At 43.0% G+C, this 13,508-nt stretch overlaps 1 protein-coding gene across 2 annotated transcripts in view; it reads left to right on the top strand.

Annotated features, from left to right (window-relative positions):
- The first annotated feature begins 5,978 nt into the window (after positions 1 to 5,978).
- LOC311105856 (autophagy-related protein 16-1-like) overlaps positions 5,979 to 13,508 on the top strand; it is a 44,275-nt gene continuing 36,745 nt past the window's right edge. Inside the window, exons 1-4 of one of the 2 annotated variants that reach the window (XM_084148069.1) lie at positions 5,979 to 6,145; positions 8,179 to 8,290; positions 8,409 to 8,502; positions 8,864 to 8,969. In XM_084148069.1, the coding sequence (XP_084004195.1) occupies positions 8,185 to 8,290; positions 8,409 to 8,502; positions 8,864 to 8,969 (306 nt within the window). In that variant the 5' untranslated portion in view covers positions 5,979 to 6,145; positions 8,179 to 8,184. Of the gene's footprint in view, positions 6,146 to 8,167; positions 8,291 to 8,408; positions 8,503 to 8,863; positions 8,970 to 13,508 lie in introns of both variants that reach the window. The other variant, XM_084148070.1, reaches the window with a different exon arrangement.

Genomic DNA, 13,508 nt, shown 5'->3' on the forward strand with positions numbered 1-13,508 from the left:
ATCAAGGATCTCTCTGTACTTTGCTCCGTTCATCTTTCCCTCGATCCTGACTAGTCTCCCAGTCCCTGCCGCTGAAAAACATCCCCACAGCATGATGCTGCCACCACCATGCTTCACCGTTGGGATGGTGCCATGTTTCCTCCAGACGCTTGGCATTCAGGCCAAAGAGTTCAATCTTGGTTTCATCAGAACAGAGAATCTTGTTTTTCATGGTCTGAGAGTCCTTTAGGTGCCTTTTGGCAAACTCCAAGCAGGCTGTCATGTGCCTTTTACTGAGGATTGGCTTCCGTCTGGCCACTCATAACGGCCTGATTGGTGGAGTGCTGTAGAAATGGTTGTCCTTCTGGAAGTCTCTCCCATCTCCACAGAGGAACTCTGGAGCTCTGTCAGAGCAACTATCGGGTTCTTGGTCACCTCCCTGACCAAGGCCCTTCTCCCCCGATTGCTCAGTTTGTCTGGACGGCCAGCTCTTGGAAGAATCTTGGTGGTTCCAAACTTCTTCCATTTAAGAATGATGGAGGCCACTGTGTTCTTGGGGGCTTTCAATGCTGCAGAGATTTACCACAGGTGGACTCCAATCAATTTGTAGAAACATCTCAAGGATGATCACTGGAAACAGGATGCACCTGAGCTCAATTGTTTTATTTCCTACGTTTTTTTTATTTGTCATTTTTTATAATTATACAGATAACAGACAGAACCGGTAGAAGGCAGAAAACACACGGATCCCCTACCAAATCAATCCCACCCCAACCACTCCATGCTCTAACAGAGCCACACCCCAAAACCAGACTTAAAGCAGGCATGATATACAATGAGTAATATAATCAAATAGTTTTAAAAAAATACTAAGATATTATAAAACAAAAAGTTAAAAAGAGTAAAAATAACGATACAAATTCTAATTTGGGTTGGTTTATGGAGTTGTGAAATTAGCTGGGTCCATGTCTTCTACAAAGGATAGGAAATGTTGTCAGATATTATAAACTGTAATTGCAGATCCCCTAACGGAGTTGCGTATTTTCTCTAGCTTGAGATGTTCCATTACTTCCTTTATCCAATGGCTAAAAGTAGGAGGAAACCGATCCTTCCACTTAAATAGTATAAGACATCTAGCTAGAAGAGTAGTAAATTGATTGGTAGTGTATGTGTGTGTGCATATACAGTTGAAGTCGGAAGTTTACATACACTTAGGTTGGAGTCATTAAAACTTGTTTTTCAAGCACTTCACAAATTCCTTGTTAACAAACTATAGTTTTGGCAAGTCCGTTAGGACATCGACTTTGTGCATGCACAAGTAATTTTTCCAACAATTGTTTACAGATAGATTATTTCACTTATAATTCACTGTATCACAATTCCAGTGGGTCAGAAGTTTACATACACTAAGTTGACTGTGCCTTTAAACAGCTTGGAAAATTCCAGAAAATGTTGTCATGGCTTTAGAAGCTTCTGATAGGCTAATTGACATCATTTCAGTCAATTGGAGGTGTACCTGTGGATGTATTTCAAGACCTACCTTCAAACTCAGTGCCTCTTTGCTTGACGTCATGGGAAAATCAAAATAAATCAGCCAAGACCTCAGAAAAAAAATTATAGACCTCCACAAGTCTGATTCATCCTTGAGAGCAATTTCCAAACGCCTGTAGGTACCACGTTCATCTGTACAATCAATAGTACGCAAGTATAAACACCATGGTACCACGCAGCCGTCATACCGCTCAGGAAGGAGATGCGTTCTGTCTCCTAGAGATGAACGTACTTTGGTGCGAAAAGTGCAAATCAATCCCAGAACAACAGCAAAGGACCTTGTGAAGATGCTGGAGGAAACAGGTACAAAAGTATCTATATCCACAGTAAAACGAGTCCTATATCGGCATAACCTGAAAGGCCGCTTAGCAAGGAAGAAGCCACTGCTCCAAAACCACCATAAAAAAGCCAGACTACGGTTTGCAACTGCACATGGGGACAAAGATCGTACTTTTTGAAGAACTGTCCTCTGGTCTGATGAAACAAAAATAGAACTGTTTGGCCATAATGACCATCGTTATGTTTGGAGGAAAAAGGGGGTGGCTTGCAAGCCGAAGAACACCATCCCAACCGTGAAGCACAGGGGTGGCAGCATCATGCTGTGGGGGTGCTTTGCTGCAGGAGGGACTGGTGCACTTCACAAAATAGATGACATCATGAGGAAGGAAAATTATGTGGATATGTTGAAGCAACATCTCAAGACATCAGTCAGGAAGTTAAAGCTTGGTCACAAATGGGTCTTCCAAATGGACAATGACCCCAAGCATACTTCCAAAGTTGTGGCAAAATGGCTTAAGGACAACAAAGTCAAGGTATTGGAGTGGCCATCACAACGCCTTGACCTCAATCCTATAGAACATTTGTGGGCAGAACTGAAAAAGCGTGTGCGAGCAAAGAGGCCTACAAACCTGACTCAGTTACACCAGCTCTGTCAGGAGAAATGGGCCAAAATTCACCCAACTTATTGTGGGAAGCTTGTGGAAGGCTACCTGAAACATTTGACCCAAGTTAAACAATTTAAAGGCAATGCGACCAAATACTAATTGAGTGTATGTAAACTTCTGACCCACTGGGAATGTGATGAAAGAAATAAAAGCTGAAAGAAATCATTCTCTCTACTATTATTCTGACATTTCACATTCTTAAAATAAAGTGGTGATCCTAACTGACCTAAGACAGGGAATTTTTACTAGGATTACATGTCAGGAATTGTGAAAAACTGAGTTTAAATGTATTTGGCTAAGGTGTATGTTAACTTCCGACTTCAACTGTATATACACTGCACAAAAAATAAAGGGAACACTAAAATAACACATCCTAGATCTGAATGAATGAAATAATAATTTTCTTTACATAGTTGAATGTGCTGACAACAAAATCACACAAAAATTATCAATGGAAATCAAATGTATCAACCCATGGAGGTCTGGATTTGGAGTCACCCTCAAAATTAAAGTGGAAAACCACACTACAGGCTGATCCAACTTTGATGTAATGTCCTTAAAACAAGTCAAAATGAGGCTCAGTAGTGTGTGTGGCCTCCACGTGCCTGTATGACCTCCCTACAACACCTGGGCATGTTCCTGATGAGGTGGCGGATGGTCTCCTGAGGGATCTCCTCCCAGACCTGGACTAAAGCATCCGCCAACTCCTGGACAGTCTGTGGTGCAACGTGGCGTTGGTGGATGGAGCGAGACATGATGTCCCAGATGTGCTCAATTGGATTCAGGTCTGGGGAACGGGCGGGCCAGTCCATAGCATCAATGCCTTCCTCTTGCAGGAACTGCTGACACACTCCAGCCACATGAGGTCTAGCATTGTCTTGCATTAGGAGGAACCCAGGGCCAACCGCACCAGCATATGGTCTCACAAGGGGTCTGAGGATCTCATCTTGGTACCTAATGGCAGTCAGGCTACCTCTGGCGAGCACATGGAGGGCTGTGCGGCCCCCCAAAGAAATGCCACCCCACACCATGACTGACCCACCGCCAAACCGGTCATTCTGGAGGATGTTGCAGGCAGCAGAACGTTCTCCACGGCGTCTCCAGACTCTGTCACGTCTGTCACAAGTGTTCAGTGTGAACCTGCTTTCATCTGTGAAGAGCACAGGGCGCCAGTGGCGAATTTGCCAATCTTGGTGTTCTCTGGCAAATGCCAAACGTCCTGCACGGTGTTGGGCTATAAGCACAACCCCCACCTGTGGACGTCGGGCCCTCATACCACCCTCGTGGAGTCTGTTTCTGACCGTTTGAGCAGACACATGCATATTTGTGGCCTGCTGGAGGTCATTTTGCAGGGCTCTGGCAGTGCTCCTCCTTCTCCTCCTTGCACAAAGGCGGAGGTAGCAGTCCTGCTGCTGGGTTGTTGCCCTCCTACGGCCTCCTCCACGTCTCCTGATGTACTGGCCTGTCTCCTGGTAGCGCCTCCATGCTCTGGACACTACGCTGACAGACACAGCAAACCTTCTTGCCACAGCTCGCATTGATGTGCCATCCTGGATGAGCTGCACTACCTGAGCCACTTGTGTGGGTTGTAGACTCCGTCTCATGCTACCACTAGAGTGAAAGCACCGCCAGCATTCAAAAGTGACCAAAACATCAGCCAGGAAGCATAGGAACTGAGAAGTGGTCTCTGGTCACCACCTGCAAAACCAGTCCTTTATTGGGGGTGTCTTGCTAATTGCCTATAATTTCCACCTGTTGTCTATTCCATTTGCACAACAGCATGTGAAATGTATTGTCAATCAGTGTTGCTTCCTAAGTGGACAGTTTGATTTCACAGAAGTGTGATTGACTTGGAGTTACATTGTGTTGTTTAAGTTTTCCCTTTATTTTTTTGAGCAGTGTATATATGTACGGTATATGTATACTGAACAACAATATAAATGCAACATGCAACAATTTCAGTTACTGTTTCAGAGTTACAGTTCATATAAGGAAATCAGTCAATATAAATAAATGGATTAGTCCCTAATTAATGGATTTCACATGACTAGGCAGGGGCTCAGCCATTGGTGGGTCTGGAAGGGAATAGGCTAAACTACTTACATTTACATTTACATTTAAGTCATTTAGCAGACGCTCTTATCCAGAGCGACTTACATCAGCAATTAGGGTTAAGTGCCTTGCTTAAGGGCACATCGACAGATTTTTCACCTAGTCGGCTCGGGGATTAGAACCAGCGACCTTTCGGTTACTGGCACAACGCTCTTACCCACTAAGCTACCTGCCGCCCCAGGCGGGAGCCAGGCCCACCCACTGGAGAACCAGGCCCAGACAATCAGAATGTGTTTTTCCTCACAAAAGGGCTTCATTACAGGCAGAAATTCTCCTCAGCACCCTCTCCCCTCCCCCTCAGATGATCCCGCAGGTGAAGAAGCCTGATGTGGAGGTCCTGGGATGGCGTGGTTGTACGTGGTCTGCGGTTGTGAGGCCAGTTGGACGTACTGCTAAATTCTCTAAAATGACGTTGGAGGCGATTTATGGTAGAGAAATTAACATTAAATAATCTGGCAACAGCTCTGGTGGACATTCTTGCAGTCAGCATGCCAATTGCACACTCCCTCAAAACTTGAGACATCTGTGGCATTGTGTTGTATGACAAAAACTGCAGATTTTAGAGTGGCCTTTTATTGTCCCGAGCACAAGGTGCACCTGTGTAATGATCATGCTGTTTATTCAGCTTCTTGATATGCCACACCTGTCAGGTGGATGGATTATCTTGGCAAAGGAGAAATGCTCACTAATAGGGATGTAAACACATTTTTGCACAAAATTTGAGAGAAATAAGGGCATATGGAAAATTTCTGGGATATTTTATTTTAGCTCATGAAACATGGGACCAACACTTTACATGTTGCGTTCATATTTTTGTTCAGTGTATTAGCTACAAAACAACGCAGCAGAACAAGGCAGGAGGTGGGCAGAGCCAAACAAGAGCTAGCGAGATCCTAATGGTCTGTTCTAGCATGCATCTGCCTATTTCCGTTAGAGAACGCCTACTCCGTGATGTGCGCCTGTGCAATATCTCAATTTGCCTTTGCACTCCTTCTAATAAACGCGTTTTTTTACAACTTTGGCAAAGAGTAAAGTCTACAAATGTTCAACCACTGTGTTCATAGCAAATTTTAGTTTTGGGAACAAAAAACTGTATTGAGATCAAATGTTTCATCGATGAGAAAACTTGCAGAATGTCGGTAAAAATCCATCTCTTTCCATCTTCTCCCACTGCCGGCCAGTGGGCTTCCTCTCACTACCAAATTTGCTAGTGAGCGGAAATGCCAAGCGGATTCTTCATATTTATACATCCGGTGAAATATCTGTCTCATTGTTCTATCTGTGACACAGCTACGTACCTGTACTTGTTTTTTTGTTAACAAAATGTGCAGTCCGCACTCCGACCTGCGAAAGGCAGCAATAAGCAACATAGGGTCTAGTGTTATGGAAATTGACACAAAGAAGAAGAAAAGCCAAAATGGTTGTAAAGTTGATTGAGGCTGGACAGGCTGGAGTTGGTTAGCGTGATAAGCAGTTCACCTGGGCTATTTTAAACCAAAAAACAACAATACAGCAAAAACGGAACTGTTCGCTTGTCTCTGAAGAATCGTTTAGATGGTGTGAGTTGATGGTTTTCAGTTTTTTTCATAAATATTTTTGGCTCTCGTCTCGGCTGATGAATATCAACTGCCTTGATTAGCTACTGTTAGCTAGCTACTTATCTAACGTTTGCTAGCTAGTTATGTGGATTTCAAACACAGTATCAACTAACGCCAATTTAACACAATTAGGCAGCTAAAAACTACAAAATGTCAGGATCTGAGTGGATTTTAAAGTGGCTAGTTAGCTAACGTTAGTTACCAATATTTTCCATTCCTCTTGTTGTTAGCTATCAAGCTAGCTATTGACTGCGTGTTTGTGAAAACGGCTACCTAGCTTGCAAGGTAGTTAGCGTTAGCAGATATTTCTAGCTAGCTTGTCGTGATATAGACGTACTGTAACGTACAACTTTGTACAAACAACTTTACCTCTAACGTTAGCTAGCAATCATTACCTACATAAAAAGTAACGTTAGGTATTTTTTAGCTAGCTGGCAACTAGTTAGTTACTGTAGCAGGCATTTGTGGCGTAATGTTAGCGAGTTAACGTTTGATAGCATGATCCTATCTAGACCAGGGAGGGCTACCATAATCTGCAAAGTTGACAGGTTAATTAGCGGGTTTTTTAAATGGTGTATTTGCTTGCGCAGTCAATCGGATGGCTATGCCTTTGACCAACAACACAACGTTGTTACTGCTCTGGCAAATGACTTAGTAAGCCAAGTTCCCTTCCATCCAGGACCTCTATACCAGGAGGTGTCCGAGGAAGGCCCATTGTCAGACAACACTTATAGACTGTTCTCTCTGCTACCGCATGGCAAGCGGTACCAGGGCACCAAGTCTGGAACCAACAGGACCCTGAACAGCTTCTACCCCCAAGCCATAAGACTGCTAAATAGCGCATCAAATTCTCTGCATACACACTGGTCTCTACCCACACGCTCGCACATACTGACACCCCAACACACACACTACATGCATACTGAAGCCACACACACACTTTCACACTCACCATATACGCTGCTGCTACTGTCTTATTTATGCTGTTGCGTAGTCACTTTAGCCCTACGTATATGTGCATAGCTACCTCAGTTACCTCCTACCCTTACACATCGACTTTGTACTGGTACTCCCATGTTATTTCGACTCATTATTGTTATTCATTGTGTATTTATTCCTTGTCACTATTTTGTTTTGTATCTTTATCATTAACTCAGCATTGTTGGAAAATGACCCATAAGTAAGCGTTAGTCTACACCTGTTTACAAAGCATGTAACAACTAAAATTAGATTTTTCTTTTTGATCGCCTTCCGACCAAACGAAGCCGTTTGTGGTTGAGAGATACAGGCTTTGAATTGAACCTTTGACTGTGGTCATATAGCTAGCTATAGCAAAGTTCTATTATATTGGCAAGATGGTCGAGTGACCGCTCTAACAATGGAAATACATTATCTCAAAGATGGGGCGCGAGATCAGGTGGGACCATTCTAGCGGCAGATACTTGTGTGAACAACATGCACAGCTCCGATACGAAGTAGATTTGTTTTCAGTTGCCGAAATGCCACATGCGTCCACTTGCATTAGTGCATTTGTAACAACCTAACAATTACGATACTTCTATTAGATCCAATAAGCCTCACGTAGCAAATTAGCAATTCCATTTTTTGTTGACAATTCGACACATTGACCTCTACAAAAACTCCTCACTTCGTGGTCTTATTTTCGTGGACTGATTTTGGGCGTAGTAAACCCTATCGCCTCGCCTCTTCCTCCCTGTCTGACCATGTTTTTTTTCAGTGTTGATGTTCCACCTAAATGTGGCATTTTGGAAGATTACAGAATCAAATGGAAAATGGATGTATTCTAACAAGGATAAAGCAGCAATACTCGGCTTGCCCATTTATTCTTATTAGACTTGGCTTTACTTGATATATTATTGCTTAATATTGGAAGCTGTGGTGTGCTTAGATACTTTTGCCAGTCATTTGTCTTGAAATGGGTTCATGAGGCAGGGCGTGATGATGGATGTATTGACTTCTTAGTGTGTGTGCAGGTGGTGATGGCAGAGCGTCGTGTGGAGTGCTCATGGAAGAGGCACGTCGCAGAGCAGCTGAAGCAGAGGGACCGTGTGCAGCGGCAGGCCTTCGAGGAGATCATCCACCAATGTTAGAGCCCATACCATGTCTCAGTGCTCAAGATGCTATTGATTGACTGGTTTTTGTTTCTGCTGCCTGTGCAGTTATCCCAGAAAGTGTTTGAAGGAGCTGTTTGTGTTTTTCTCAGATAACCGTCTCCTGGAGAAGTCCGATCTACAGGCTGTTCTTTCAGAGAGATACCAGTTGGACAAATATGACTTTCAGAACAGACATGATGGCAGGTAGGCCTCACCAAGATTTGACCTCTGAACTTGTGTGTGTTGCAAAGTCAAGCTACTACCATATTGCTTATACCTATCCACTCAAATCGTTTCTTATCTGCTCGAGTGCCTAGGGGATAGAGGTTCATTTAGAAGTGGGCCTTGGTGTTATAAGAAACGTTGTAATTTGCATTAGAGGGGATGGCGGTCCAGAAATCCCTTGCTTGTGATAAATTCTAAACGGAATCCTTGGGATGACCAACTCTGACATCATCCAATTGAAGTTGAAACGTTTAGGGTTAGGGTAGGGATGTCCCAATGATCCTGGATAGCACTAACTTGGCTTGTGACCTTGTCTAACCATCTGTGTTTGGTTCCTCAGCCCGGGGGTGGACTCAAGTCGCAGCGACACCCTACAGCAGGAGATGGCCCAGATGCGAATCAGGCACCAGGAGGAGCTGACCGAGCTTCATAAGAAACGGGGCGAGGTTAGCCTGTTTATTGTACCTGCCTGCCCGTCCAATGTCCAGGCCAAACCTTCCTCTGGAGAACTACACTGTAGGCTTTCGCTAAACTAGCACAGCTGATTCAGCTAATTTAGGGTCTGGGGAGCAACTCATTAGTATAATTGTGTGTGCTAGATTAGGGCTGGGGCGAAATCTGGAGGGTAGCTCTCCAGAAGGAGGGTTGGGCACCCTTTGGCTATGTCTGTAAATGTTACTAGCTGTCAAATCCTTGCTTCCTAATTTCCTCTCAAAACGAATTTGGCCTGGTTTCCCGATAGCAATGGAACTTAGGCTTCAGGTGTTTTAACAATGCGTCTTTCAGACAACAGGCGAAGATGTAACATACGCTACCGGTCAAAAGTTTTAGAACACCTACTTTGTAGAATAATAGTGAAGACATCAAAACTATGAAATAACACATGGAATCATGTAGTAACCAAAAAATATATTTTATATTTGAGATTCTTCAAATAGCCACCCTTTGCCTTGATGACAGCTTTGCACACTCTTGGCATTCTCTCAACCAGCTTCATGAGGTAGTCACCTGAAATGCATTACAATTAACAGGTGTGCATTCTTAAAAGTTAATTTGTTGAATTTCTTTCCTTCTTAATGCGATTGAGCCAATCAGTTATGTTGTGACAAGTTAGGGGTGGTATACAGAAGATAGCCATATTTGGTAAAAGACCAAGTCCATATTATGGCAAGAACAGCTCAAATAAGCAAAGAGAAACGACAGTCCATCATTACTTTAAGACATGAAGGTCAGTCAATACGGAAAATTTCAAGAACTTTAGACCGGTGGAAATTTGTCCTTTGGTCTGGAGTCCAAATTTGAGATTATTGGTTCCAACCGCCGTGTCTTTGTGAGACGCGGTGTGGGTGAACGGATGATCTCCGCATGTGTATTTCCCACCGTAAAGCATGGAGTAGGAGATGTTATGGTGCGGGGGTGCTTTGCTGATGACACTGTCTGTGATTTATTTAGAATTCAAGGCACACTTAACCAGCATGGCTACCACAGAATTCTGCAGCGATATGCCATCCCATCTGGTGTGGGCTTAGTGGGACTATAATTTGTTTTTCAACGGGACAAAGACCCAATACACCTCCAGTCTGTGTAAGGGCTATTTTACTAAGAAGGAGAGTGATGGAGTGCTGCATCAGATGACCTGGCCTCCACAATCCCCCGTCCTCAACCCAATTGAGATTGTTCGGACCGCAGAGTGAAGGAAAAGCAGCCAACAAGTGCTATGCATATGTGGGAACTCCTTCAAGACTGTTGGAAAAGCATTCCAGGTGAAGCTGGTTGAGAGAATGCCAAGAGTGTGCAAAGCTGTCAAGGCAAAGGGTGGCTATTTGAAGAATCTCAAATATAAAATATATTTGTTTAACACTTTTTTTGGTTACTACATGATTCCATATGTGTTATTTCATAGTTTTCAATGTCTTCACTATTATTCTACAATGTAGAAAATAGTAAAAATAAAGAAAAACCCTTGAATGAGTAGGTGTTCTAAAACTTTTGACCGGTAGTTTGTTTCCCAAAACACCATGCGGAGAGAACATTGTTGAGGCATGTGTTGATACTGATAGGAACAAAAGAAAGGCAACGCTGCTCTCAGATCAGCTTTCTCCATTCAAATCTTATCTTAAAATTATTATAATACTGATGACGGATCATCTCCTAGAAAGATATCACTTATGGCTGCAAATTGAGGTGGCTTGTTATAATGCTTACCCTATAATGCACTAAATCAAGATTTGGCACATTGCACACACGTTTTAGGCTACACATTAAATATATTGAGGCAAATTACAGACAGTATCATACAAGTAGCAAAATATAACTCAATTCATCGAACATGAAATGTATTTCAATATAATTGAACTAGGCCTATAGCCTACTGTAGGCAATTTATATTTTAATGCAGTCATTTCGGTTTTAATTTGAAGTATTTTTTATACATCGCTTGTTTGTCAATTGCAAGGACATTGGCAACTTTGTATTTGTAGTCAACTTTGTTCTGCAGTAATCGGCGGTCACAGAGGCGGTTAAACTATGTGATTCTATGTTTAGCGGCGATCTTGTGTGTATAAAGTGAGAGAGGTTAAAGAAGCATCTAACGACGCACTTAGACAACTCGTGGAACATCTGAGGCAGGCGTTGGATTAGGAGCATTTTCAAGGGCAACATTAATAAATGTTTTTTGGGAAACAGCTCAGAGATTTAACGATGCTCCTACGAATGTTCTAATCATGAACTTGGCCTTAAGATGCTTTTGGGAAACCGGGCCCAGAAGGACATGAACAAGGATGGAGAAAGCAATGATTTGACCCCCAGAAACGTTTTCAGACACAACCCTGTTCCAGGTTGTTTCCTTATGCACACTTGTGCAGGGGTGTATTCAAATCCGAGCCTGGAGGTCTGAAGTACTGATGGTTTTCTGTTCTCTAAATGATAAGTAATCAGTCCCTGATTAGAGTGGAACTGGCTTCGAGGTCCAGATTTACAATTTGCCTGCACTAGATTTACAAATGTGCCCTTGAGCAAGGCACTTAACCCTAATTGCTCCTGTAAGTCGCTCTGGATAAGAGCGTCTGCTAAATGACTAAAATGTAAATGTAAAAATGTAGTGATTGAACCCCTCCACTGAAATCATGAGAAATGCGACCTGCTCGCACATGTCTGGCTGTGTACCACTGACCGAAATCACAATTGATAAAAATTGAACAAGGCTATGAAGTCTTTGATTCAACGGAGAACCCACAACTTTAGTGAGGGAGGCGCAAACTCAGCCATTTGTACACTACATCCAGACGACATCTCTGTAAACCACGTGTCAAACTCATTCTATGGAGGGCCGAGTGTCTTCAGGTTTTCGCTCCTCCCCTGTACTTGATTGATGAATTTAAGGTCACTAATTAGTAAAGAACTCCCCTAACCTGGTTGTGTAGGTCTTAAAGGAAAGGAAAAACCAGAAGACTCTAGGCCCTCCATGGAATGAGTTTGACACTTTAAAGGTTCCTGGGTTACCTCTCAACATAAATGCATTAGTGCAAACCGTAGCATTTTGGCCTGTTTGCTTCAGTTAGCTTCCTAGTGAATACTAGGGTCTAACATTTTCCTGGTATTTTGCAAATGTTCCATCCAGAGAATAAAGAACTATCCTGCCAAAACCAGAAGTGTCATTCTAAAGCATATAAAACCATTGGATGTAATCGTGTGCTATTCTAAGGTGTGTTATACATAACATTTAGTATGTTCTTATTGCGTTCGTTAGCCTAAAAATATAATAGTACTTTCAAAGGGAAGTCGTTGATAATTGTTTGTTTATGTCGTTGGGGTTTGAAACAGCCTGAATCAGAGGCAAAAATAGAACAGGTTTAAATGAACAAACCACTTTATATACTGAACAACAATATAAATGCAACTATTTTAACATTTTTATTGAGTTTTAGGTCATATACAGTGAGGGAAAAAAGTATTTGATCCCCTGCTGATTTTGTACGTTTTCCCATTGACAAAGACATGATCAGTCTATAATTTTAATGGTAGGTTTATTTGAACAGTGAGAGACAGAATAACAACAACAAAATCCAGAAAAACGCATGTCAAAAATGTAATAAATTGATTTGCATTTTAATGAGGGAAATAAGTATTTGACCCCTCTGCTAAACATGACTTAGTACTTGGTGGCAAAACCCTTGTTGGCAATCAGAGGTCAGATGTTTCTTGTAGTTGGCCACCAGGTTTGCACACATCTCTGGAGGGATTTTGACCCACTCCTATTTGCAGATCTTCTCCAAGTCATTAAGGTTTCAAGGCTGACGTTTGGCAACTCGAACCTTCAGCTCCCTCCACAGATTTTCTATGGGATTAAGGTCTGGAGACTGGCTCGGCCACTCCAGGACCTTAATGTGCTTCTTCTTGAGCCACTCCTTTGTTGCCTTGGCCGTGTGTTTTGGGTCATTGTCATGCTGGAATACCCATCCATGAGCCATTTTCAATGCCCTGGCTGAGGGAAGGAGGTTCTTACCCAAGATTTGCAGTACATGGCCCTGTCCATCGTCCCTTTGATGTGGTGAAGTTGTCCTGTCCCCTTAGCAGAAAAACACCCCCAAAGCATAATGTTTCCACCTCCATATTTGACGGTGGGGATGGTGTTCTTGGGGTCATAGGCAGCATTCCTCCTCCTCCAAACACGGCGAGTTGATGCCAAAGAGCTCGATTTTGGTCTCATCTGACCACAACACTTTCACCCAGTTCTCCTCTGAATCATTCAGATGTTCATTGGCAAACTTCAGACGGGCCTGTATATGTGCGTTCTTGAGCAGGGGGACCTTGCGGGCGCTGCAGTATTTCAGTCCTTCACGGTGTAGTGTTACCAATTGTTTTCTTGGTGACTATGGTTCCAGCTGCCTTGAGATCATTGACAAGATCCTCCCGTGTAGTTCTGGGCTGATTCCTCACCGTTCTCATGATCATTGCAACTCCACGAGGTGAGATCTTGCATGGAG

This window comes from Coregonus lavaretus (genome assembly GCF_964263955.1).
Source record: "Coregonus lavaretus genome assembly, chromosome: 30".
In the NCBI taxonomy this organism is placed as follows: domain Eukaryota; kingdom Metazoa; phylum Chordata; class Actinopteri; order Salmoniformes; family Salmonidae; genus Coregonus; species Coregonus lavaretus.